Source organism: Pollicipes pollicipes, unplaced genomic scaffold, assembly GCF_011947565.3.
Source record: "Pollicipes pollicipes isolate AB1234 unplaced genomic scaffold, Ppol_2.1 Scaffold_6686;HRSCAF=7923_pilon_pilon_pilon, whole genome shotgun sequence".
NCBI classification, from domain to species: Eukaryota; Metazoa; Arthropoda; class Thecostraca; order Pollicipedomorpha; family Pollicipedidae; genus Pollicipes; species Pollicipes pollicipes.
In genome coordinates, this window is record NW_023596921.1 from 43,965,641 (window position 1) to 43,990,707 (window position 25,067).

At 60.3% G+C, this 25,067-nt stretch overlaps 3 protein-coding genes across 3 annotated transcripts; 2 read left to right on the forward strand and 1 right to left on the reverse strand.

The window, feature by feature from the left end:
* Window positions 1–38: 38 nt before the first annotated feature.
* Window positions 39–13,132, forward strand: LOC119107844 (serine/threonine-protein phosphatase 6 regulatory subunit 3; the record flags this gene model as incomplete). Its single annotated transcript, XM_037231402.1, has 14 exons — window positions 39–82; window positions 1,634–1,701; window positions 2,216–2,295; window positions 2,547–2,820; window positions 3,971–4,141; window positions 5,995–6,176; window positions 6,616–7,012; window positions 7,404–7,532; window positions 9,946–10,031; window positions 10,412–10,601; window positions 11,306–11,392; window positions 11,798–11,901; window positions 12,219–12,637; window positions 12,948–13,132. Coding segments are annotated over exons 2-14 (2,364 nt in total), but the record flags the coding sequence as incomplete, so codon positions are not given.
* Window positions 13,133–13,139: 7 nt separating this feature from the next.
* On the forward strand, window positions 13,140–15,654 carry LOC119107845 (uncharacterized). The gene is made up of 4 exons (XM_037231403.1): window positions 13,140–13,280; window positions 13,796–13,925; window positions 14,406–14,495; window positions 15,416–15,654. Exons 1-4 carry the CDS (start codon window positions 13,229–13,231, stop codon window positions 15,495–15,497), a joined length of 354 nt encoding a protein of 117 aa, XP_037087298.1. The 5' UTR covers window positions 13,140–13,228; the 3' UTR covers window positions 15,498–15,654.
* Window positions 15,655–21,586: 5,932 nt separating this feature from the next.
* Window positions 21,587–23,788, reverse strand: LOC119108389 (leucine-rich repeat-containing protein 24; the record flags this gene model as incomplete). Its single annotated transcript, XM_037231964.1, is given in 3 exon segments — window positions 21,587–21,700; window positions 21,911–22,114; window positions 22,184–23,788. Coding segments are annotated over 3 exon segments (1,857 nt in total).
* Between the last annotated feature and the right edge of the window lie 1,279 nt (window positions 23,789–25,067).

A 25,067-nucleotide genomic window follows, 5' to 3' on the forward strand; every position in this document is an offset into this window, starting at 1 on the left:
GGGCCCTTTTGTGTGTTTTACAGTAAGAATATTTTATTGTCATCTCCTGCGCTTCACTGATTTGGGTGTTAATCTTAGCAAGGTATTGGAGCGTCCGTGCTGCTTGTGCTAATCTGCGTGGTTGACACAACATTGGTCGCATTACTAGGTTTGTGTGTCAAAGCGTATGTTCTTCAATGAAAATCGTGTACATCGCATTTTGAATGCTTGCCATATTTTGGAAGCATTTAGCTGGATAATGACTGCTTAAATGCTGTGATTTATCGGAGGTGAATGTACTTCATTTCTGGTTTGATTTTATTAGACATTTACCTTCCTGCATTTGCTGGTTTGTTATAATGATTTGGAAGATAGGACGTGTCTCAAAGTGTCCCTAATTTGTATTTAATCTGGGCTAATTGAAACCCAAGATTTCAAGTGCATTTTATAGACTCATTGAGACAAGATTGGATGCAATGTGTTGTATCCCCAGGAGCAATGGTTGAATTAAGTGCTGTTGGATGGAAAGTATGATGAGGTCCCGCTTGTGTCACTGGGCCGGTGCCAAGGGAGTGTAGTGGCATGGTGTTTATCTCTCACTGGGGCACCAGAGTACCACCAATGCTCAAGCTGGGCAGGCATTTCAATGTGGATAGAAAACTTGCGTGTTGGCATATTCAACGGATTGGGCTGCTTATGGTCTCTGAGCACATGCTAGGCATAGGCTAGTTGTGGTTGACATGCCGCCTTAGTGCCTTGAGTGGAAAGGCCTTGTGATTTGTAGTCTTACCAAAAAAAATAGGCTTATGTGGCCAGGCTTGCATAGTGGATGGTATATTGAGGTATTTCTTACCATAAATATAACCATACTATATTTCCATTCATTATTGTTTATTTATTGCATTTCAAGCTCATTTCACATCCAAATAATGACTAGTGGGTTGTAAGATGGGGACACTCACCAAGCAGTTGTCATCGTGTAGAATGTCATATAACAAAAGTTATGGCCTTGGTGTAGTTGTGCCATGGGCAACATTATTTTGACTGGAAGTCATGGTGACATCATCTAATAGCTTGGACCTCTTGTGTGGTGGTATTGGTGCACACAAGCTAGCTATGTTCATTACATACAGACACTTATGCTGAAGCAAAAAGGTGGCATACTTGCAGATCAAGACATTTTGTGGAAAATATTGTAAACTTCCTCAGCCCCTCCATTTAATACAAATCATTGTCTTTGGGGTGGAATTGAGACTGATTGGAGAGTGGAAGCTGCAGGTATTTAGGTGGGATAATGGAAAAACCCAGATTTTGGAAACTAACTAGAGCTGGCCAGTTTTGATTTTCTATATTATAGTGTGTAAGCTGTTGGCCCACATCTGATTTCACTCATTGATTCAATTCATCTGATATTCAAATATCATGTGGCAGGCTACATTAAAAGAAGTGGGAAATTTAAAAGAGGGTTAGGGCAAAAAAGAAAGTGATTGTTTCTGAATGAACATAATCTAGCAGGGAAAAATCTGCAGTTATTTTGTGCCCAGAAATGGAGGTTTAAGCTGGGCACCTAAGATATGTACAATGTTTTACATTTTGAGACATGTTCTGGCATGTCAATTTTGGTAGCCCTGGTTATGTAGACTATTTGTTTCAGGTTGAACAATGTTCTGGAAATTTCATGCTGCACCATCAGCAAGTGTAGATGAACTTCTAAGCAAAGAGGTAAGCTTAGAACATATGCATTTTCTGGTTAGGCCAGTAACTCGTGTCATGGCTGTTGGCGGTGTATTTGTTACACAGCATGTCCAGGAAACCAGAGGCACAGGGATTGATTTCCTGTGGTGCCCACCCTTCCTGACAGGGTGAGAGATGGGTGATGCCATATGGCATCAGCAGGTTGAGAGGCAGGTGACATCATATAGTGTCAGCAGCTAAGTGCACTTTGAAGCCTGAATGGGGATGGGAACTGGTGTCAGCTTTGCAGATATTTGTGTGGTGTGTGTATGAGTGTGATGTCAAGTTGCATGAAACATTGTCTTGATCCTGACATGCTATGCTCCTGTGCACTGTAACAACATGAAACAGATGACTGGAACTGTGCATGGCACACATGCATGTGGTGTGAGCTTTGCTACTTATGTGATGAGGACAAGGCATGATATTGGACATAAGGGCATCATGTGTATGTGGTATTCAGGCTGTCTTGTGGCCTTCAAAACATGTGCTTATTTTTCAGAATGTAACCCTAGAACAATTATTGGATGAAGAGGACATTATACAAGAATGCAAGGCTCAGAACAGCAAAGTCATTGATTTGTAAGTAGTTCATACAGACTCACTGTGGGAATCATGATCCCTTTAATGGTGTGATGAATGAAATCAAGCCAAGGTAATACAATTGCAGTTGTCAACATTTGCATTGGAGCACAGTGCCTGGCCAGCATTGTATGGTGGTCATCTGCCACTTTTCTGTGCTGCACTCAACCCTGTGGACAGTCTGCCATCACCCTGTTCAGTACCAGGCCCTATGACATGACAGCTTCTCTAATGCGGTTGCCGTCCCCCAGCCTGACACAGCCGGACATGATGATGTCGCTGGTGTCGCACATGGTGACGGAGCCGGACCCGAGTGGCGACGTGACGGCACAGTACCGCTATGCCAACATGGCCTCCGAGATTGTGACGTGCAACATCCCAGCCATCATCGACCAGCTGGCGTCCGAGCGGCCGCTGCTGCAGCGGCTCTATGGCCTGCTGGAGCAGGACGTGCCGCTCAACCCGCTGCTGGCCAGCTTCTTCTCCCGCACCCTGGCGCTGCTCATTGTCCGCCGACCCGACCAGGTGCGTCTCGCGCGTGCCTGCCCCCCTCGCCCCTTACAGTAGCTTGGGCTCGAGCAGGAGCGCCTCGCGCGTGTCTGTCGCTACCCGTCCCATCGGCCTGGGCCCGACCTGGTCCGGTTCGCGGAGCCGTCCGTTTTACGGGGGCACAGCGCGGGAACCCAGCTCCTCGGAGCTGAGGCAGCGCTGTGGTATGCGGGAGTGGCCGTGCACGATGGCAGAGCAGACGGCGGCGGGCCCCGCCGTCGGCGGCTGGCTGGGAGTGGCTGGTGTCCCGTCTGTGAGCGTGCAGGCCCGGGCATGTCGCCCGGCCGGCTGAGGCTGGCTCTCAGTCCCTGACCTCAGGTGTGGACCATGGCTAGGTAGCCGGCTCCGGCATCGCAGTCGTATGTTGACGGCAGGACGGGAGTCGGAAGCCCGCCTGTTTCTGATTTGTGCACTCGCGAAGCCATTGGACTTTTGTAAGACATATTGTGGGTGATGCATGAAACAAGCTATGACAAACGAGGCCGGGGGATTTGTACCTTCTTGCAATTTACGGGTTTGCGACTTTTGCTTCGGCCCAGAGTCTGTTGTTTGGGTTTATGAGGTGTTTGTTCTGTTCTGTTCATCAATTACGGGTGGGAATTTCAAATGTGCTCATTAGGTAGCACATTTTTGGTGTGTCGGGATTCTACCAAGGTCTACAAGTTCAGGGCGTCGGTCATTGACCAACCATCTGCCTTCTGTTTTCACCATGATCAGGTGCGGTGCACAATTGGATCTAGCTGTTCTCGAGGAATGGTGCTCATTATTGGTCACATATTCATGCACAACAGTTCATTGCGTCATGTCTTACGCATGATGATGCATTTGGGACGGATGGGTACGCAATTGTGTAACCCCATCAGCGAATGGCTGGCTGTTACTGAAACTGGCACGTCTTAAACAAGCCTGCTCACACACTCGACTCCTCTAGTGAGTCGTGTCTGAGCGCTGCACGGACTTAATTCAAGAGTAAGTGTTAGCCCACCTATCACTTGCTTTGCCAAAATTAAGTTGATTCTAATGCAACCAATAATTTAAAGTCACGCGCCACATGCCCAGCATATATGTGCATGTCGTGCATCTGAGCCAGCTAATGTCGTGTTCTTTTTCTCTCTCTCCCCCACAGAGTTGGTACTCCTATCAGTTCAACTGCTTACAGGTATTAGAATTCCTTAAGTCCATGGAGACGTTCATCGACCTGGTGCTGAAGCACCTGGGCACCTCGGCCATCATGGACCTGACGTGCAATCTCATCTCGGGCATCGAGGCGCCCGAGTACCGGCAGAACGCGCTCAACGTGAGTACAGGACCGGACCGGCCGGGCGGGGACCGGGCGGTGTCTGGTCATGTAACGCTGTTGACCGCGTCCGGGCGGGGTCCGGACCGGCCGGGCAGGGGCCGGGCGGTGTTTGGTCATGTAGCGCTGTTGACGGTGTCCAGGCGGGGTCCAGACCGGCCGGGCAGGGACCGGGCGGTGTCTGGTCATGTGGCGCTGTCGACCGTGTCCGGGCGGGAGCCGCCCGGCCGGGCGGGCGGGGTCCAGACCGGCCCGGGCGGCGTCTGACCACGCGGCGCTGATGGCCGTGTCCGGGCGGGGTCCAGACCGGCCCGGGCGGCGTCTGGCCACGCGGCGCTGATGGCCGTGTCCGGGCGGGGTCCAGACCGGCCCGGGCGGCGTCTGACCACGCGGCGCTGATGGCCGTGTCCGGGCGGGGTCCAGACCGGCCCGGGCGGCGTCTGACCACGCGGCGCTGATGACCGTGTCCGGAGCGGGAGCGGGGCGGGCCGGCTCCGTCCGGTGGGGCCGCGCTGCCACCGGCCGTCGCTCCCGGACGATGGCACGGGCGATAAGGGAGTGGCAGACACGATCGCGGCGATATGACCAGCGCACGTGAGCACGTGCTGCCAGGCGAGCCGACTCCTGGGCTCGGCTCGTGGCAACCTTCCGGCAGATTCCAGCCGACGCTGCGCTCAAAAGTGGCGCAGTTTTGGCTTCATTGCAGTCGACCCCGCTGGTTAGTGTGCTGAAATATTGCGCGTCATGATTGAGCATGAAAGCACGCGCTAAAGCTCTGCAGGTGACATTCTATTCACATTAACTGAAGATCCGCGCCGTGCGGAGCATTTCGTTGACGTAAGCCGCGTGCTCAGGCGTTTCGACGCCCCGGGGGCGGCGAGTGGCTCGTGCGTGACTGTGGCAGTGGTCGCTCAGAACAGGCTGCCGCTCGTTTCGGTCTTCGTGGAACACTCACGTAAGCCGGCGTTGCCATGGACCTGTCAGCGGCATTTCCTATGAATGGATGCCAAATTAGGGGAGGTAAGCGGCTGCCCGCCAGTCCTGTTTTGGGTGTATGTGTTTCTGGTTTCAAACATGGTCGTGACACACATGCTGTTGAACTGTGACAGGTCGTTTGTCTTGACGAATGGTCGCCTGTCTGAATCTTCAACAAGGCGCTGGGTATGACTGAACAGTTTCCAAATATGCCAGGAAGGGCGGTCAAGTATGCTGGAATTGCTCGCTATCTGCATATGGCAGACAGGGTCGTAAATAACAAAACCGTTTGAAAAGATGTAATCCGTTACGTCATAGGGGACATGGCTGGACCATTGCAAAGTGATGTCACGTTTCTATGTGCTGGAGCGATGCAGTCATGGTTCGATCATGGTGTAGGCCACCCGCATCATATTCGGAATTCTCACCAGTGGATAAATAAAAGATACATTTCGCGTTATATCGATGTGTTTTCTCATTCGGTCCGGAGTATTGATCTCATTGACGTAACTCCGCTCTTGTGTCGCCACTGCTGGTTCTGTCACACTTAAAACCCCCAAACCATCATATATATATATATATATATATATATATATATATATATATATATATATACATATATATAAATAGATAGATAGATAGATGGATGGATAGATAGGTTCGATATAGATAGATAGATGGATGGATAGATAGGTTCGTTGTCGTCAGTTGTGACTCGTCAGCCGACCACAGATGTGCCGTTATTTAGGCGCACGGTACTGGTGGTGCGTCCGTGCCGTCTCTGTGCCTCGGCTGGCCGGCTGCTGGGGCCCCGTCGTGCCGCCCCGCCCCGCCGGCCTGTGAGCGCCGTCTGACCGGCGCGGCGGCCCCGGCTGCAGTGGCTGAACGACCAGCGGCTGGCGCAGCGGCTGGCCGAGCTGATGGCCGACTCGCAGCATCCAGAGCGCCAGGCCAACGCCGGCCAGGTGGTCATCTCGGTGGTCAGCTGCGCCAGGCAGATGGCGCAACAGCTGGCGCCCGGCGAGAAGGAGCCCAACCCGCTCGTCTCCACCATCGAAACGTGAGTGAAGCCGCCTACTCTGCCACGCGGACGGTTGGGGAGGGGGGAGAGGGCAAGGGGGGGGGGGGTAGATGACGCGTAGTGTCGGCTTCGTGGAAGTCAGTTTTGATCATGCAGGGTCGTGAGTAAGTGGTAGGTCAGGTAGGTCGCCGCTAACGTTTGTCTGGCGGCAAATGTGGACTGGTGGAAGCGGGGCCGTGCCGATGAAGGATCCCGCAGTGTGGGTTGTTGCGGGATCCTCATTGGATCCCGCAACGTTGCTTTGTGCTGACTTCCGGAGACTGTGAGATGGTCCGTTAGTCCGTGACATGGCAGCGCCTCCACACAGCACCGGGCGTGTCGGGCGCCGTCGTGCCCGGCTGGGCCGGCGCGCCCACAGGCAGCGGCTCGTCTGAGCGGCGTGCGGGCTGTGCGGTGACGCAGCGCGGCCGGCCGGCAGGGTGGAGTTCGTCTCGACGGTGCTGGACGGCGTGCTTGGCGACGGCCGGACGGAGGCCGGCCTGGTGAACGCCGTGCTGGTGCTGCGGCTGCTGCTGGACACGGGCCGCCAGGGCGCGCCGTACGCGCAGAACGAGGCCGACGAGGAGTCGCCGCCCCAAGAGCCGGCCAGCGTGCAGGCGGTGACGGAGGCGGTGCTCCCGCGGCTGGCCGAGCTGCACGCCGTGCTGCTGGCGCCGCCGCCGCGGCCGCCGGTCAACACCACCTGCGGCCGGCTGAGCCCGCCGCTCGGCGCCACGCGGCTGCAGCTGGCGCGGCTGACGGCGGCGCTGCTCGCTGCCAACCGGCACCCGGTCAACCGGGAGCTGGCGCGGCTCGGCACGGTGGACGTCCTGCTGGTGAGCGCGCGCGCCGCCGGCGCCGCCGGGCTTGGCGCGACGCTGCCGGACGCCATGGTGGTCAGAGGGGGCGGGAGCTGCGGCGCCCGGCCGACCTTTGGGCCGCGCCCTGGCGACACTGGCCGTTGTAGAGGGGGAGTGTGGCTTGGTGTCCGAACTTGGACAAGGCTGATCTCGTTTAGGGTAGTTCAGCCCTGTGTAAGTCCTCTGTTGTGATGTTCATAATGCATTGCATATGTCATGTGATGTTGGCTGTGTTGAGGCCATCCGCTGTCTTTCCCGCTCATATCTGATGGTGTACAGCAGTCCTCTCGTGTATTTTCCCACCGCATGCACATTTTCTGGTCCACAATTGGTGCCGCTGTTTGAACACACGCGTCTGTGTTTTCAGGACCTGTTTTTCCAGTATACACTGAACAATTTCCTTCACTCACAAGTAGAACAATGCATTGGTCTGATCCTGGATGCGGAGCCGCAGGAGAACGAGGAGGGCAAGAGCTGTCATCCACTTCTAGTACATGTAAGCACCTAGCTACTGAGTTGGTACTAGAGACACAACTTTTCAGCCCTCCAGGCCGCCGATTTCTGACCCCCAGGGACCCGCGGGGCTTTTGACTGGGTTATGGGCCAGACACGGCGGGCTTTCGCGGAAGAAAATTTTAGGAGGCCAAATAGTGCTTTTTTTTGCTATTCCTCAAGTTTTGGACTAATTCCAAGACCAGTTTGTGCTGCCAAACACAAAGCAACCATGAAGCAAACATATTTTGTTTTTGTTTTTCGAGCAATAGCACCAGTGGCAGAAAGTAAAGAACATTTTTGTTTTTACGGCAGTGGCACCAGTGACGGAAAACTAATGGTAAACATGACACATTAGTAAACCAGGTTGCACAGTTGCACAGCTTTAAGCAAACATCTCACTGAAAAATTGAAGAATAATAACCAAAATTTTTAAAACTACAGCCTGATGTCATTGGGCAGCAGTTGGGTCGGTCCTCAGTATAAATACAGTAAACGCGACAATTGGCTGTCACTGTGAGGGTGTGCCGCACTCTACCGTTCTTGGTTTACCCAAAACCGTGGCTTGTAAAAATCTCTATACATATTCATGATAGGTCAAATGCATTGTTAAGTGCGAGTCTTCATGGCCCTAGCTTCGTTCACTTGTGAGCACAGCCAGCAGTTACTGGCGCATCAAATGCGCGACAGATGTCGAAACTGAAAAAGGGGTGACAGAGTCTATTTATGTCAGAAGAAGATGCAATTTGCAACCACGACTGCGGGGCATTTACACAATAATGGTTTCCATCGCAGCGATTGTTACTATTTTCAAGGTTTTTTTGGCACAAAAGGTTTTATTCTGTCTGATTCGTTCATTTGTTCCAATATTGTACCTGCACGCTGTCATGGAGCATGTATAACACTATCATTTTTGCATTTTCCAAATTGTCGTAGAAATATATTCTTACCCAATTCTGTATGAAAAAATCGTCTCGACATTCTCGATTCCGTCAATAAGCAATTCGATAAAGATCAAAAGTTACACTCTGTACGCTTCGTAAGGTATAGAAAGATCTGGAAATTAGATAAGCAACTTTGTTTTCATATCAATTTTTCTGCAGCATGCAACAATATGTCACAGTTGTTGGTGACATTTCTAAATGGCAATGATGTCACTGGAGAGGCAGATGTTCGTGGGCAAAATGTTGTCATCCTCGCTTTCATGTGGCTTTCACACAGCAGAACATAAGCCACACGGCAATGGTTGTAGGCTGGAGCGTAGAGTTGGTGAGAGGAATCATGAATCATGTCAGAGCTACCACGTGATTTCTGTGTGGTGCGATTGCGTGATATATCCACGTAAGGGTATCAAACACCATATAGGAGACTGGCTCTGGTCACTCCGTGAGAAATTTGACATTGCGGCAATTGTGACGCAGCACAATGAAGATTGGGGTTATGGGGTACATTGTAGTAACTGACGTCACAACTCGAAACATCCATAATTTTTTTACCATGTGTGTGCAACGCTATCAATTGATGCATGCAATTTTGGAAGTGGCCTGTGACTTAATGAGATGAGGTACATGGGTCAAATCTTTGGAACATTTTGGTGAAAAACAAATTTCATTTATTCCCCCTTCCTTCTCATTTGTAGTGGGGAACGGGTATCACAGTTGAGACAGTAGCATTAGCCTTATTCATCGTAGAAAACAGCAGGAGAATGAAGAGGTAGATGCGCTGATGTTTCGGCAACCTGCCTTTATCGAAACGAATATCATAAGTGAATTCCAAATTGCCCGCCGATCCTACCCGATTTTTTTTTTAACAGCGAGACAGTCGAGACTGGAACGGACTGGGAATGGGAATGGGAATGGGAATGGGAATGGGAATGGGAATGGGAGTGGGAGTGGACGGGGAGTGGGGCGGGACGGGACCGCGACTTGTGCCCGAACGGACGGAGCCCGAGCACGACCGACCGGCCCTGTCTCGCGTGCCGCGGCCGCCGTCGCCATCTGACGGGATCGGGGCCTGCCGGCCGGGTGTAGCGATCAATGGTGCCGGGCGATAACGGGGTTACGACCGACCACCGTCGGCCGCTGCCTGTAGCCGTGGCCGGTGGCGGCTGCCGGTGGCCGTTGCCGGTGACGGCTGCCGGTGGCTATTGCCAGTGACCGCTGCCGATGGCTGCTGCCGATGGCTGCTGCCGATGGCTGCTGCCGGTGGCCGCTGCCGATGGCTGTGGACGATGGCTGTTGCCGGTGGCTGCTGCCGGTTACCGCTGCCGGTGGCTGCTGCCGGTCGCCGCTGCCGGTGGTCGGAGCCTGTGGCCGGAGTCTGTGGCCGATACCGTCGGCCGGCAGCTTGGTGGCAGCGGCCCGCTATGTCCGACTCGGATGGACGCGCCCCTGATGGCAACACCCCGCTGCCCACAGATATTCACAAAGACAAAGCTGGTGCAGAGAATACTGCAGGGCATGGAGGAACCCCAGACGAACGGCGAGACCTCGGAACAGAAACGGTGCGTACCCCGTCTGCCGTGTCTGGGCGAGTATGGCTCGTCTTATGCGGGAGGCGAGCCTCGTTGGCAGATGTGTTGGCGGGGTGCGCCCCTGGGAACAGGCTGAAAAAATGTTAAGCGCCATCTGTATGCTGCACGGCCGTGTTTTTCCGTCGGAGTAGCGATAGCTGCCGTGGCGTTTTCGTAAAGGGTTGTTGATCAGCTGAGATCGTGTGGATATTGCCGCGGGCAGCCAACTGGTTCTGGACGGCTGGCGGAGAGCGTGGCGTGTGGCCGCGGCAGCGGGCGTGCGGCGGCAGCGGGGTGGCCGGCCCGGTGCAGACCGGCGCCACGTGTCTGGGCCGGCGGACACCCGCTGACGAGACAGGCCTGTCGGTCAGGTGCTGCCGGTCACTGCGAGCCTACTGCGGCCACCTGGTCAACATGGCCAACAAGATCTGCTCGGCGTGCGAGAAAGGCCCAAACGCCGAGCTGGTGCAGCGCCAGCTGGACGCGCTGCCCGAGCCCATCCGGGCCGCCTGGCAGGCCTTCAAGGAGGCCAAACTCAACCGCATTAACGAACAGAACAAGGTGGGTCGCCGCGCCACCTTGCGCGGGCGGCTCTGGGCCCCTCGGCCCGTCGCTGGACTCGTTTCCTTCTCGCCCTTTGTGCTAAGGCCAGTTCACACCAGGTGCGTCGGGCCTAGTGATGCGCGCGGCTGCCTTAAAAGATTCAGGCCCACGCGTACGGTGAGCGTGATTGAGCGGGCCTGCGTGGATCACACGGCACGTGAGATGCGCGCGCGCCGCTGGGCTCGCTCCGGCCGTTAGTTGACGGCCGCACGGCACAGTGCTATGTGACAACGCGCGCAATGTGCGCCGGATGCGGAGAATCGCCTGCGACCTGTCGTAGTCGATGTTCAAGGGGGCGCGCGGCTGCGTCTTCCCGGGCAGCCGCGTGCGTGATTGTGTTTGACTCATCTGGTGTGAGATGACTTCTCGAGTTCGGGTGGAGTGTGCTCTAGATCGTAATTAATCGTGAGCTCGTTAATTTCTTGGGAACAAAAGAAGCCGACAGGACGATGAATCGGTCTTGGGCTGGTCTGGCCGCGTGCCGTCCTGGCGCCGAGCGCCGTGACCCGGTGACCTCTCAGCACGTGCCGCTCAATTGACCGCCGGCTCTGTGGCACGCTCATAAAACCCCTAAACATCATCATGACTGTATGTGTGTCCTGTGAACCTAATGCCCCGTTGTTATCCCGTCGTCTGACCTGCGGGTTGACCTTACGCTTCAGCCGGTGTTGCCCGACACCAAGCAGGACTCGAGCAGCGACTCGGACTACCGCGGAGTCACGGACGCCCAACAGGCAGCCATACTGAGGGTCAGTTCGCGCAGACGCCGGGGTCGTTGTGGCGAGCTGTGGCGGACGGATGTGCGGGCAGGGGTGTAGCATCATAACACGACCCGCCTGTGTGTTGTGGGCGCGGCTGGGCTGGCCGCCGCCGGGCCTGCGCCCGGCCACAGGCGGCCGCTCCTGCCGGCCCCGTCTGTGTACGGCGCGGTGCCATGGGCGCCATATGACCAACGTAGTCGGTGCGCCCCAAAGCCCAAATCATCATCATCATCGTGCGGCGCGGCGCCGCCGCCAGTAGTCGGGGCCGGGCCTCGGGCGTCCGCTCCCGCCGGCCCCGTCTGTGTACGATGCGGCGCCGCCGCCCGGTGTGACATGCTGAGGGCCTGCAGTCGGACGCCGTGAGCTGACGCGCTCGCCCGCCGACCGTTGCAGACGTTCCACAACTTCCAGCTGCTAAACGCCGGCACTGGCAGCGGCCTGTCCGACCAGATGGGGCACAGCGACGACGAGTACAACGACATCGGCGACGTGCTCAGGTGGGCAGCGCCCGGCGGACTGCCGCCCCCGGGGCGACGTGTCGCACCAGGGACTGACTTTGCGTCCGTGCCGTGTTTGATCGCGGCGACGGCCGCGGCTGTGAGGGCGTGTGGCTTACTGCCGTCTGTCGTCTGTGGTATGCGCAAGATGACATGTTTTCACTGCCGGAGTGACCGGTGCGGTGCTGTTGTTTGCCGGCCTGGTCTGACCGCCGTCTGCCGGTGCTGCGCCGTCCGAGGAGCTCACTCCAGCAGGACGGCTGTCACCGATCTCCTGACCTCGCCTCCCCTGACCTGACGGCGGCGTGTGCCGACAGCGCGCCGTCGGAGCAGCTGACACCGGTGGGCCTGCTGGCGCTGGACGCGGCCGTCGAGCAGCGGCCGTCGGCGGCCGAGCTGTTCGCACAGCAGTGCGCGGAGCGGTTCGGCGGCCCGGACGAGACAGAGCCGTGGTCGGCGCGCCGGGCCGCCAGCCTCGAGCGCTGCCACTCGAGCTCGGACGAGGAGGACGGCGACGAGCCCGAGCCTGGCGACGAGCCGGCGCCCGGCCACATCTCCATGGAGGTGGACACGAGCGACCCGTGGGCCGAGGCCAGTGCCGCCCACCCGGTCGCCATGGACACCAACCTGTGGGAGTCGGCGCCGGCCGCCGACCCGGCCGCCAGCGACTGGGCCGACTTCGCCGCCTTCCCGGCGCCGGCCGCCGTGCCGGCCTCGCCGCCGCGCGAGAGCAAAGGTGCGCCCCGGCCCTGACCACGGGCCGCGCCGCGGACCGGGCGCTGCCGAGCAGTGCGCCGCGCCCGGGCGGTGGGACCGGGCGGCGCCGCGCCCGGGCGGGGCGGTCTGCACGCCTCGTGCGCTGGTGCGGCTCCCCGCGCGGCAGTGCCCGGGCTGTGTGTGGCCTGGCTGTGCACCGCTTCACAGACGGGCCTGGGTACTGTGCTCGGTGACTGGACGTCGTCGGGGTAGCTGACCCGGTGTGCCCGACGGCCTGACCTCGGCTGACCCGATTTGTCAGTGCTGACTGGCGTCGGCCTGTGCCGCAGGGGGAGGTGACTCGGCGACCGAGCCGACGGCCGGCTTCCATGCCAACTTCGAGGCGGCGTTCTCGCACACGTGCGCGCTGCAGGAGGGCCAGCTATCGCCACCGCCGCCCGAGCAGCCTCCGCCACCGCCTCCGCAGCAGCAGAAGCAACAGCAGCAACAGCAGCAGCAGCAACAACAGCAGCCGTCGCCGCCGCAGCAGCAGCAGGGGCAGCAGCAGCCGTCGCCGCAGCAGCAGCAGCAGCAGCAGCAGGAGCAGCAGGGACAGGAATCCGAGAGCAGCATGGAGGTGCAGCCGGAGCTGCTGGTGGCCGAGCCCGTCCCGCCGCGCGCCGGTCAGTACTGGTGGTCAGCTGGCTGCTGTTGAACCGGCGCCCGGTCGTGAGATAGCGACGGTGACAGGGGACAGGGGACAGGGCGGCGACGCTGGACAGGGGGACCCGGCCGGGACGCCGATAGGCAGCAGCTGGAGCACTTCCCTAGATCTCGCACGATTGCTTTGACCGTTTGTGCCGTTGATATTGGGGAGTAATGTGATGATCATGGTTTTTGGTGCAGTTATCAGTCAGATCAATCCCCTCGGGCTTGTCGTTTCATCCGTGTTAAGAAATGACAGGTGCTCAATGTGTCAGCTGGCACCGACGAGTTTCCTTTTCATGAACACTTAACTCGTTATCCATTGTATCCAGTGCCCATTATCCATCCGCAACATGTGGGCTGAGTGCAGTCCCATCTACCGGTACTGAATTCCGTGCGTCCGGCGTTGGCGGCCATGCGTGGCGCGGTGGCCGCGCCGCGTTGCGTCTCACCGAGCGCGCCGCCCAGTGCTAACGTCCGCGACGTCCGTCAGACTCGCCGCACGAGCTGAACAGCACCGGCGGCGACTTCACGCCCCTCTTCCACGAGTCTTCCACGCCGGAGCAGGCGGCCGGCGCCGAGCCGCCGGTCTCGGACCCGGCGCGGCTCGTCGACAACTACAGGTGGGGAGACGGCACGGGGCGTCGCGGGCGCTGGGCGTCCGCGCCGCCGGGGCCACGCCGTCCCGGTCGGCCCAGCCACCGGCCGCCTCAGCCGGCAGTGTCGCCACTGCGCCGACACTCGTCTCCGGACCGCGCCGTCGTGGCCGGGCCAGGCGGCGGCCAGCGTCCTCCCTCGCGACACCGTGCGTCGCGTTTGTCCGTGCCCGGTGCCGCAGCCTCCGCGGGGGAGACTGCGGCACGGCGTCGGAGGACGCCGTGGCATGCTGAACTGGGGACGTATGGCGGGTCGGATCTGATCCCATATGGATCGACCTGGTCCGGCCCGGCGCAGCTCCGCGAGCCGAACCGGACGCGTACTGGTCCGACCGAAAGTCGGCGCGAGCATACGCGCCCGGGTTATCGGGGTCACTTGTCCTGTCGCGTTCTGTTATGGCCTGCCCTGTGCCGGCCTGGGCCTGACGGCTGGCGCTGTGCCGGCAGCTACCTGACGTCGCAGGGTCTGATGAACGGCTCGCCAGAGACGGGCGCCGCCGAGCGGCAGCCGCCCAGCCAGCCGGCCGGCCAGCCCAGGTCAGGCAGCCGGCCGGCCGCCACCGGCCACCGCGAGCAGCTCGCGGGCGTGCGCGTGTGTTGAGGGAGCTCTTGTGCTAATGGTCGGAGGTGTGGGGGGGGGGGGGCGGGGTAGGAGGGGAGCTCGTGTGCTGGTGGTCGGTGGTGTGCGTTGGGGGGGGGGGGGGGGAAGGGGAGCTCGTGTGCTGATGGTCGGAGGTGTGTGTGTGTGGGGGGGGGGGGGGGGGGAAGTGTGCTGATGGTCGGTGGTGTGTGTGTGGGGGTGGTGGGGGGGGGGGGGGGGAGGAAGAGGGGAGGGGAGGAGGGAGCTCGTGTGCTGATGGTCAGAGGTGTGTGTGTGCGGGGAGGGGAGGAGGGAGCTCGTGTGCTGATGGTCAGAGGTGTGTGTGTGCGGGGGAGGGAGGAGGGGGCTCGTGTGCTATGGTCAAGTGTGTGTGTGCGGGGAGGGGAGGAGGGAGCTCGTGTGCTGATGGTCAGAGGTGTGTGTGTGCGGGGAGGGGAGGAGGGAGCTCGTGTGGCTGATGGTCAGAGGTGTGTGTGTGCGGGGAGGGGAGGAGGGAGCTTCGTGTGCTGATGGTCAGAGGTGTGTGTGTGTGCGGGGGGAGGGGAGGAGGGAGCTCGTGTGCTGATGGTCGGGTGCGTGGGTCCTCTCGGAAGTGCAGAGGCTCTGTGTGTGTTTGGGAGCTCGTGTGCTGATGGTCAGAGGTGTGTGTGTGCGGGGAGGGGAGGAGGGAGCTCGTGTGCTGATGGTCAGAGGTGTGTGTGGGGGGGGGGGGGGGGGAGGGGAGGAGGGAGGAGGCTCGTGTGCTGAATGGTCAGAGGTGCGGTCCTCTGAGCGCGGTCCTCTGTTTGGCGCCGCCTGCTCGGCTTGTCCGGCCTTTCCTTGGCTGCGCCGGGCTGACCTGGCTCCGCTGCCGCAGCCCGTCGAAGAAGGCCGAGGCACCGTCCGCCGCCGCGCAGGCGACGTCGGCGCAGGAGGCGTCCAACAACGGCCCGGTCTGAGGTGGCCCTGCGCCGCCGTCGCCGCCGCCGCTGCCGCCGCCGCTGCCGCCGCCGGCGGCCCGCCAAGCAATACCGGAGCGGCGCTGCTGTCGATTACTATGCTGTGATACGCCCCGCCTCCTGTGCCCGAGCCGCCCCGCTCCGGGCACTTGTCCTGGCTGCCCCCCCCCCCCCCCCGCCTTCCGCGGCGTCCCACACGCACACGCACGCGCGCCCCGCCACCGGGACGCGCCGGCGGAGGGCCGTCCGTCCGCGTGGCCCCTCGCGCACCCGCCGCTGACGCCGCCGCCGCCGCCCGCTCCTGTATAAAGTGTAGTTTTAATCGCCCGGACAACAATGCTGTGTGGTGTGCGTGTCGTACAGTGATCATGTGCCGGCGGGGCGCGCGTGGGCAGCAGCGCACCGGCCCGGCGTTGCATAGTAATAATACTTAAGTCTGTTGGCAGGGTAGGACTGCCTCAGGTGTGGACCCGCGTGCCTGTCTCAGCGGCCGGCGCCGTCGCGGCCCGTATTCCCCCCAGCTGGGAGTTTTAACTTGTTTTCGTCGGCGGTAGCCGTCGGGCCGTCTCGTGCGTACATTCCAGGAGCGTGCGGGTACCGCCAGCCGCTGACCTGACCTGCCCTGACCCGACCCGGCGCCCTGGGCCGCGCGCGGCCCGTCGGGTGGGCTACTCCCCTGCCCCCTCAACTCCACTTTACGTATGCATTTTACTCGGTAATACGGGGCCAACGCTTGATCAAGAGGCTGCACGGCCGGTGCGGCCGGCGTGCCTCCCGTCGCCCACGCGGCTGAGCGCGCCCCTCCTCTGTTCTTTTTTTCTATCTGGCCGCCGGTGGGCCGGCGGGGGCGCCACCGGACTGGGGCCGCCGGCTGGGCCTGGGACCGGGCCCGGGACCGGGGCCAGGTCGAGCCGGCCGGAGCCCGTCCGGACCGCCGCCGCCCGCCGCCGCCGCGGGCCCGCGGCCTGAGCGGAAGAAGCGGGTGCAAGCTGCTGAAAACGTACCTTGTACAAATGTTAATATATTGTAGCCAGTGGCGGCGACGTCTTTGCTGGGAAGGAACGCAGGTGATGGGGCCGTTGCCGCGAGCCGGCCGCTCTCTGCGCGACGTGCGGAGACTCACCACCAGCGCCGGTCTCGAGTTTTGACGCACTCTGCCAGCGAATCGTGTTAGGCTGCTCAATGGGCGGCCTCTTTGGCGGCTGACCGTGCGGTGAGGTGCCGGGTACGAGCTCGCTCGTGCCTGGTGTGCGGGACCTGGGGGCGCGCCGGCTGAACACCGACGGGTGCGATCATCTGCGGCAGCGCGGCGACAGCAGCCCCGGGGGCTGCCCTTCTTGTCGCTGGCGGGCCGACGCTGTAGCCAGGCACTGTGACACCGATCTATGGCTTCCGATCTTGGAAAACCCGACAACTTCAGCCGCCGACCTGCTGTCCGCTCGAAGTTCGGTGCTTTGATTGAGAACCAGGCTGCATGATGCGGGCCGGGCGGCAAGTTTGGCGATTACGGGCCGTTTCGGGCCCGGCGGGCAGCGGACCTCGGCGCCGTCCCGTACGGGCCGGTGTCGGCCAGTCGGCAACGGCAGCCGCCAGACGACGCTGCTCTGGCTGCCGCTCTCTCCGCCAGAGGATGCAACAGCCGACCGGAGGCGACGCGAACAATCGCTTAAAGGAGGCTTGGACAGAGGTCTGCTTACGACCAGGCAGAAGCTAAACACGTGGGTGCGGGGGGGGGGAAGAAGATGCGCAACGGGCGCCTAACAAGATGCGGGCGTGGAAAAACCGGGCAGGGATTCCGTGCAGAAATCCGAACAGTTCTCTTCTGGCTGGAAGGCGCGCGAATGTAAAGCCGTCGAAGGTGGTACCGGTCGTACCGATCGGACGGCCGTGCGAGTTTGGTCGTTGGACTAAAATTACCCGAAACAAAATAACTGGTACGTCAGCTAAGCTTCATAATATTTCAAACCGGAGTTCGAAGGTACCCAACTGTGGCCGAAAGAAGGGGCGAGCAAGATCTGCACCAGCACGTGCAGCCCTGGAACAAGACGAGGTCACGCACGCACGTACGCGGAGCAGCTCAGTGTCACCTGTCCTGAGGTCCCGTTAAGCCCCATAAAATTATGTCCCTAGGCCCGCTCCCACCCACTTTGAACACCTGTCCTCGTCCGCGCTGAACTCTGTTGGCTTGGTCGTCGGCGCGTGGCTGTAGAATGGAACTCAACGAAAACTTGGAAGTGTTGAAAGAAGCCTGGCTAAACTCGTCTGCGACTCCGTGAACGCCCCGCGCCGCCACGCCGAGAGTAAGTAACGTCCTGTCCCGCCGAACTCCTCATTTTGGCCGGCGCCGGCTCCTCATGGCCTGAGGTGGTGCGCTTATATCAATCTACACGCAGAGGGTCGCGCAGCGGCCGACAGACCGACGACTGACCCCCTCGGTCTGGAGCCCCTCCCCCCCTCCCGGACTGTTTGCAGAATTCCAGCCGGGTGCTGAAGTGCGCATGACGCGAGCCGTCCGCCGCCGGAGGCGAGCGTGGGCCGACGGCCTGCGCCGCAGCACCGCACTCGCCCGGAACTGCCGAGCCCCAGCTCCGAAGCTAATCTGTTGGCCGGGCCGTCGTCTGAAGCCCTCCCTGTCGGCATGGCCAGCCACGTGGGCTTTATTAATGGCGCCGGACCTGGCGCCGGCCGCGCTCGGCTCCCGGTACGGCTCCGGTGCGCTCAAACGTGGAAGGCGGCGCCTCGGAGGTCAGCCAGACGCTGATGTCATGTACTCTACCCCGTCGTGTCGCCGGGCCACGGTCACGTCTGGTCCATTAGCAGACCGAGATTTGACTCAAAACGTGCTACATTCGCTAGACGGGTGATCAAGTTCATGACGCTCAGTGAGACGCGATGGTTCTACGAAGGCCCGTCGGTCGGAGAAAAACTCCCCTGCTTACCGTTCAGGGCGCTCACTCGACGTCGGTATGGGCGCACGCGCCATTTATGCAAATGGTTCTGATGAGAAAGGCGCATGAGCCTGACGTGTAACGAAAATAATTCTCATTCATTGCGATAGTTTAGCATTTATATCTGCGTGCTACGCCGCTCAGAACACTGTATTGAACGCTCGCGGCACTCGGCCGTGGGGGTCTCAAGAAGTTTGCATTCGAGATCTGGAACAGTTCCAGAATTTTCAGCACGTAACAAGTGAGCAACTTGGGTTCGAAGACGCTGTTCAAACTGTAATAGCGAGACTGCAGCGAGCCGAGTTTTGAAGGCTGCTTCTAGACCGCGGGGTCATATGACGCCTCCAATGGACATGAGATGTCGACACAGCTACGCGCTCGTGCCAAGTTCGAGAGGCAGATGGTACGGTCAGGGTCGATGCCACCAGCGGCAAGGACGGCATCCGACCATCTTACCATTTCCTCAAGGGCGAACGTACTTTTGGATATATTTAGAGGTGAACATGTCTTAAAGCCTCCCGCTGAAATTTCAGCAGGCCCCAGATGAGCGAGCCGGAACACTCTTTGAATCCAGGACGGGACTTGGGACACGTAGGAGACAATGTCTACCCGTAATATGGTCCTAGGTGGCCAACAGCATGTTCTCTATTCGCTGACAGGGTGCCCAAATAATTCGAAGGACACCGCGTAAAAACGCAATAATCCCCCAACAGGTCGAGAGTGGGCCCGATTAGAGCAGCCGAGGGCTCCAACCGACCAACAGCATGATGTGCAAAGCATAGGTTACATATATATATATATATATATATATATATATATATATATATATATATATATATATTCGCCCTCTGGTGTAGCGTCACCGACTGTTTCAAGGTAACAAGCAAGCCTGGGGCATCTAACCTGTGTACAAATTTTTTCTGCTTGTCTTTTGCCTTCCTTTTGCAAAAGAAACCCGCGTAGTAGTACGTATATATATATATATATATATATATATATATATATATATATATATATATACACATATTACTGTGGGTTTCCTTTGCAAAAGGAAGCAATATATATATATATATATATATGCATATTACTACGTGGGTTTCTTTTGCAAAAGGAAGACAAAACACGAGGGGAAAACTTTATGCGCAGGCTAAGATGCCCCTGGCTTGCTTGTTCCCTTAAAACAGTCGGTGACGCTACCCCAAAGCGCGGGTAACGCCGACTGATGTTCCTTCCGTACGGAAGCTGAGACTGATCCGTGGACGGTGCGCAGGCGAGCACTTCTCAAAAGCCCGCAGCAGAGGCTGTTCAGCATTCCCGCTCCACCCACCACACACCGCCGACAGCTGGCGGCCGTATCTCTCTGTAATCGATCGGAGTGAGTGCCGCTATCGCTGCCGACACGCTGACGCCGCCGCTCGAACTCTTCCCGAGCCGCCCGCCCGGCCGAGGAGCCGGAGCCGGCCGTGTCTAATCTCGAGCCGGCGGAGTGCGTCTGTCGGCCGGGGCGCGGGGGCGGCCGCTGAGCTCAGTCGGCGCACGGCCGGTGACCCGAGGCGGCGCCTGGTCGGCCCGGCCGGCGCCCTCTCGGCGCCCCCTGGCGGCGCGTCGGGTGCCGAGGGCGCGGCGGCACGCTGCGCCGGCCGTCGGCGGCAGCCCTCGAGGACATCCCCGTCACCGGCCGGTGCGAGCCCGACCAGCTGGGTCGGTCGATAGTCCGACCGGTCAGGGGCCGCCGAGGCGCCTCCTCTCGCGCAGATCGCAGCACACAGAACGCACACAGCCAGCCAGTAAAATGGACGCTTTATTGGCAAAAATATGTACCAAAGCAAGCACGACACACTCGGAGCCAGGCGGAGCAGCGCGCGGCGGTGGACGCGCCACCGTTTGTACACAATGCGCCTACGCCACAGAAACGGATAATCTCTAATACACCCACGGCCCTAGGCAGCATGCATGCCTGCGGTGAATAAGCGATCAGCCACTATCACCGGCACAATGTTGTGAAAACAACAGACTTGGAGCAATCACGTTTGGTTCACACCTGTGGTCCCCGGACAGAGCCGGCGCGCGTGCGCTTTGCGCCGCGACACGGAACACGCTCCCTGCACACCGACGCTCAGCGGCCGAGGCATCGCTTCATGGCCGAATCAAGACATGATAATGCCAGATAACAGAACGGCACCGGCGACAGCTGGCTTGGCCTCAGGAGGCAGCCCACCGACGGACAGACTGAATGGACAGCTAGACACAGGCCGAACACCGCCCACCTAGCCCACGGACAGATGGACAGCCAACCGGACAGTCAACCGGACAGCGGGGACAGCAGCTGGTCAGTCAACGAACAGATGGGATGGCAACAGGACAGCCACCGTCCAGACAAAACCAGAGCAAGACGGCGGCCCGTTGGATGGGACGGATACGGCCCGCTTCGTCGAACAGGATGCCCGGCCAGTCGACACACACACACGAGCGCGCGCAAGCGCGGCCACTGCCCGCCAGCCGCCAGCCTCCAGCCTCCAGCCGACGGTCTGCCGACGACGCCGGGGGAGCCGACGGAGTACCGGCTGGGGCCGCTTCACGCCGCTCCAGGCCATGTTTACCCGCCGGCCGCAGACAATAAGCCGCCGGCTGCAGCTGGCGCGATAAAAAAGCGCGCGCCCGAGGCGGCCCAGACGGAGCGGAGGCGGCGAGCCGGCGCCTAATGAGCGCATAAATCTCGGCAAAAGTGTAAACAGAGCGGCGAAGAACAACGGGCTGCGCATCACCCGGAAAGCGGGCTCGCAGAGCGACGGACACGCAGACGTCTGGAGGCGGCGTGCACGAACGCGATCAGGCCGCCCCGAACACGGACGAGACACACTGGACCAATCAGAAAAGATTTCGGCGATTGCATGCACAATTATTGATGTACATTCCGACACGGGCTCTGAGAGCGTGCAAAGACCCCTGACTAGAGTTCGGCGCGCCGTGCCTTGATCCTGCACAGTCGCCTGCGCGCCGGGCAGCGAGCTCAGCGCCGTGACGTCACACGCGGTGTTGTGTTCCCCGCCGCAGCACGTGGCAACGGACGCCGCCCGGGCGGCCACACTGAATACGGTATCACATTGAGGCGTCCTGCCGCCGGAGATCAGCAGCGCGCCGTCACACCTCTGTGCCGTCTTCGCCCTCGTCCTGTAGGACGGCCGTCGGACCGCCGCCGTTCAGCTGCGGCTTGGGCAGCACCGGCGGCGACACCTTTTTGGGCTTGAGCGGCGGCTGCGGCCGCGGCCGCGCCGCCGGCGCACCGTTGAACGGTGGTGGTGGTGGCGGCGGCGGCGGCGGCGGCGTCTCGTCCGCCTCCTCGGGCACCTCACGCAGCGGCTCGATGAGATCGGTGCTGAGCGAGCGCTGGCGGCCGGCGCCGGCGCCGGGCCGCGGGCCGCGACCGTTGCGCGGCAGCGTACTGAACAGCGCCGTCTCGGGCACCGCCTCCACCGGCAGGTAGTAGGCCGGCAGACACTCGACGCCCACGCTCGTCAGACTGAGCCGGGAGCTGCCGTCGACGGTGGTGCGCGGCCCGAGCGTGTCGTACACGGGGTCGGATGGCGCCGGCGAGCCGCCCGCCCAGCTGGGCGTGCGCGGCCGGCGCGGCAGCGTCACGTAGCCGGGTCGCGCCGTCAGCGAGCAGCGCTGCCGCGGCGCCAGCACGGCCGGCCCGGCCAGCGCCGTGGCCAGCCGCGCGTCCGCCGATGCCGGCGCGCGGCGCGGCAGGTGCAGCAGGTCTGGGTAATCGCGACGCGGATCGTCCAGCGGCAGTGTAGCGTCCGGCAGGCTGCGCCGGCGCGCCGCCGTCGCCGCCGTCGCCTCCTGGCCCGTTGGGTTGCACATGACGCTGCTGCTAGGCTCGCCGAGGCCGGCCGGCGCGCGCAGCCGCTCCATCTCGACGTCGGTCTGCGGCAGCTTCTCGTACTCGCCCATGCGCGCCGGCTTCTGGTTCATGACCAGCACCTGGTCGGCGGCGCCGGCCGCCTCCTTGTCGGCGGCGCGCGCGCCGCGCCGGCAGCAGCAACAGAACAGCAGCAGCAGCAGCAACAGGAGCAGCAGCAGACCGGCGCCGCCCGCCAGCAGGCCGACTAGCAGCGTGCCGCTGACCAGGCCAGTGCCGCCCGGCGTCGCCGCCGCCGCCGTGCGGAACACCAGCGTCACGTTATGCTCCACCACGCCGCCCGGGTTGGAGCCGACGCACAGGTACTGGCCGGCGTCCTGCTCGGTGACGCGCGTGATGGTCAGGTTCGTCCATCGGTTGACGTTGCCCTCCTCGTGAATGATGTACTGCTGGTTGGTGAACGGGATCTGCGTGTTATTGTGCAGAATGCGGCCGGGGCCGAGCACCCACTTGGTGGCGGCGGCCGGGTTGCCGGAGATCTGGCAGCGCAGCGTCACGTTCTGGCCGACGTCAGCCACCACGGTCGGCTCCGGGATGTGGATGTGCGGCCGGCAGGCGAACTCCTCAGAGCGCGCTGCGTTCCAGCGCTTGCCGACCAGCCGTTCGGGCTCGACGCAAGAGGTGCCCTCCTGGTACAAGTTGTGCTCGATCAGCCAGTCGCGGAACAGCCGCAGGTGACAGTCACAGCGCCAGGGGTTGTCGTGCAGCGTCAGCGCTTTCAGCTTGTTCAGCGACTGGAAGATGTCCGACTCGAGCACCGCCAGCTTGTTGCCGTCCAGGTTCAGTTTCGTGAGGTTCGGCAGTTTTTTGAAAGCGCGCGGCGCGACCGAAGCCAGCCTGCAATGGCTGAGGTTGAGCTGCTGCAGGTGCGGCAGCGCTGGGAACTGCAGCGGCTTCAGCTCCAGCAGCGGGTTACCAGCCAGCGAGAGCCGGCGCAGCTTCTCGTTGTCACTGAATGTCTCGATGTCGACGTTGCTCAGCTGATTTTCAGCCAAGTCGAGCTCCACCAACAGGCTGAGTCCACTGAAGGCGCGCTTGTCCAACTGGCGCAGGCCGACGCCACGCAGGAACAGCTTCTGCAGGTGCTGCAGGCCGGCCTGACTGAGCGCGTCTCGGTGGAGCCGCGGCACGCGCCAGCCCGATAACTCCAGCACCTGGGTGTCGGAGCTGAGGCCACGCGGCAGGCCCTCCTCCGCGCCGTCCGTGCAGCGCGCCTGCTTCTTGCCACCGACCCAGACGCATTCGCATCTTTCCGGACACTCGGTCACAAAATCAGCGCGGCCGGGCGCGACGGCCAGCAGCGCCAGCGCCAGCACCAGCAGCACCGGCGGCGCCGGCGCCAGCGTCAACATGGCGGCCCGGCGGCTGACGAGCGCACTGACCAGCCGCTCAGCGTCCGGACGTGATCACGGCAGCCCTGCAACACAGCGCCCGGACGTGATCACGGCAGCCCTGCAACACAGCGTCCGGACGCGATCACGGCAGCCCTGCAACACAGCGTCCGGACGCGATCACGGCAGCCCTGCAACACAGCGTCCGGACGTGATCACAGCAGCCCTGCAATACAGCGTCCGGACGCGATCACGGCAGCCCTGCAACACAGCGTCCGGACGCGATCACGGCAGCCCTGCAACACAGCTTCCGGACGCGATCACAGAAGTCCTGCAACACAGCGTCCGGACGCGATCACGGCAGCCCTGCAACACAGCGCCCGGACGCGATCACGGCAGCCCTGCAACACAGCGCCCGGACGCGATCACAGCAGCCCTGCAACACAGCGTCCGGACGAGATCACGGCAGCCCTGCAACACAGCATCCGGACGCGATCGCGGCAGCCCTGCAACACAGCGTCCGGACGCGATCACAGCAGCCCTGCAACACACCCCCACATACACCCGCACGGTCAGTACACGGATGTGCTGAACACTGCGCAACACCGCGAGCGGGGCAAAACACGGACCGAAGGCAGCACTGAGTGACCACGCGCAGAAAAGCTGGGCGTCCCGCGAAAATCTCTGGACTGCACGCTCTATGTCGTTTTATGACGCGTTCTGGAGCAACGGAGGATAATCAGCACAAAAGTTCCAATGCCATTGCAATGAAAGCGCGACTGTAGCACGGCGGTTTCCAAGGACCGGTCAAAGAACTGTGAGGACCTCTCGCCTAGCGGTGTGAACCACATCTTAAAGCTCAATGCATTACGAGGATTGCAATAAAAACTGGAGAGAGTCAGAAAGAGCGAGAAAGAAAACGAGGGAGAGTGAGAGCGAGAGAGAAACACAGCAGAGGAGAGAGAGAGAGAGAGAGAGAGAGAGAGAGAGAGAGAGAGAGAGAGAGAGAGAGAGAGAGAGAGAGAGAGAGAGAGAGAGAGAGAGAGAGAGAGAGAGAGAGAGAGAGAGAGAGAGAGAGAGAGAGAGAGAGAGAGAGAGAGAGAGAGAGAGAGAGAGAGAGGAGAGAGAGAGAGAGAGGAGAGAGAGAGAGAGAGAGAGAGAGAGAGAGAGAGAGAGAGAAGAGAGAGAGAGAGAGAGAGAGAGAGAGAGAGAGAGAGAGAGAGAGAGAGAGAGAGAGAGAGAGAGAGAGAGAGAGAGAGAGAGAGAGAGAGAGAGAGAGAGAGAGAGAGAGAGAGAGAGAGAGAGAGAGAGAGAGAGAGAGAGAGAGAGAGAGAGAGAGAGAGAGAGAGAGAGAGAGAGAGAGAGA

Coding starts and splice junctions, on each gene's coding strand:
- LOC119107845 (XM_037231403.1), top strand. CDS start 13,229: ATGGAGGTGCAGCCGGAGCTGCTGGTGGCCGAGCCCGTCCCGCCGCGC. Junction 13,926..14,405: donor CGGCTCGTCGACAACTACAG/GTGGGGAGACGG, acceptor CTGTGCCGGCAG/CTACCTGACGTCGCAGGGTC. Junction 14,496..15,415: donor CAGCCGGCCGGCCAGCCCAG/GTCAGGCAGCCG, acceptor CCGCTGCCGCAG/CCCGTCGAAGAAGGCCGAGG.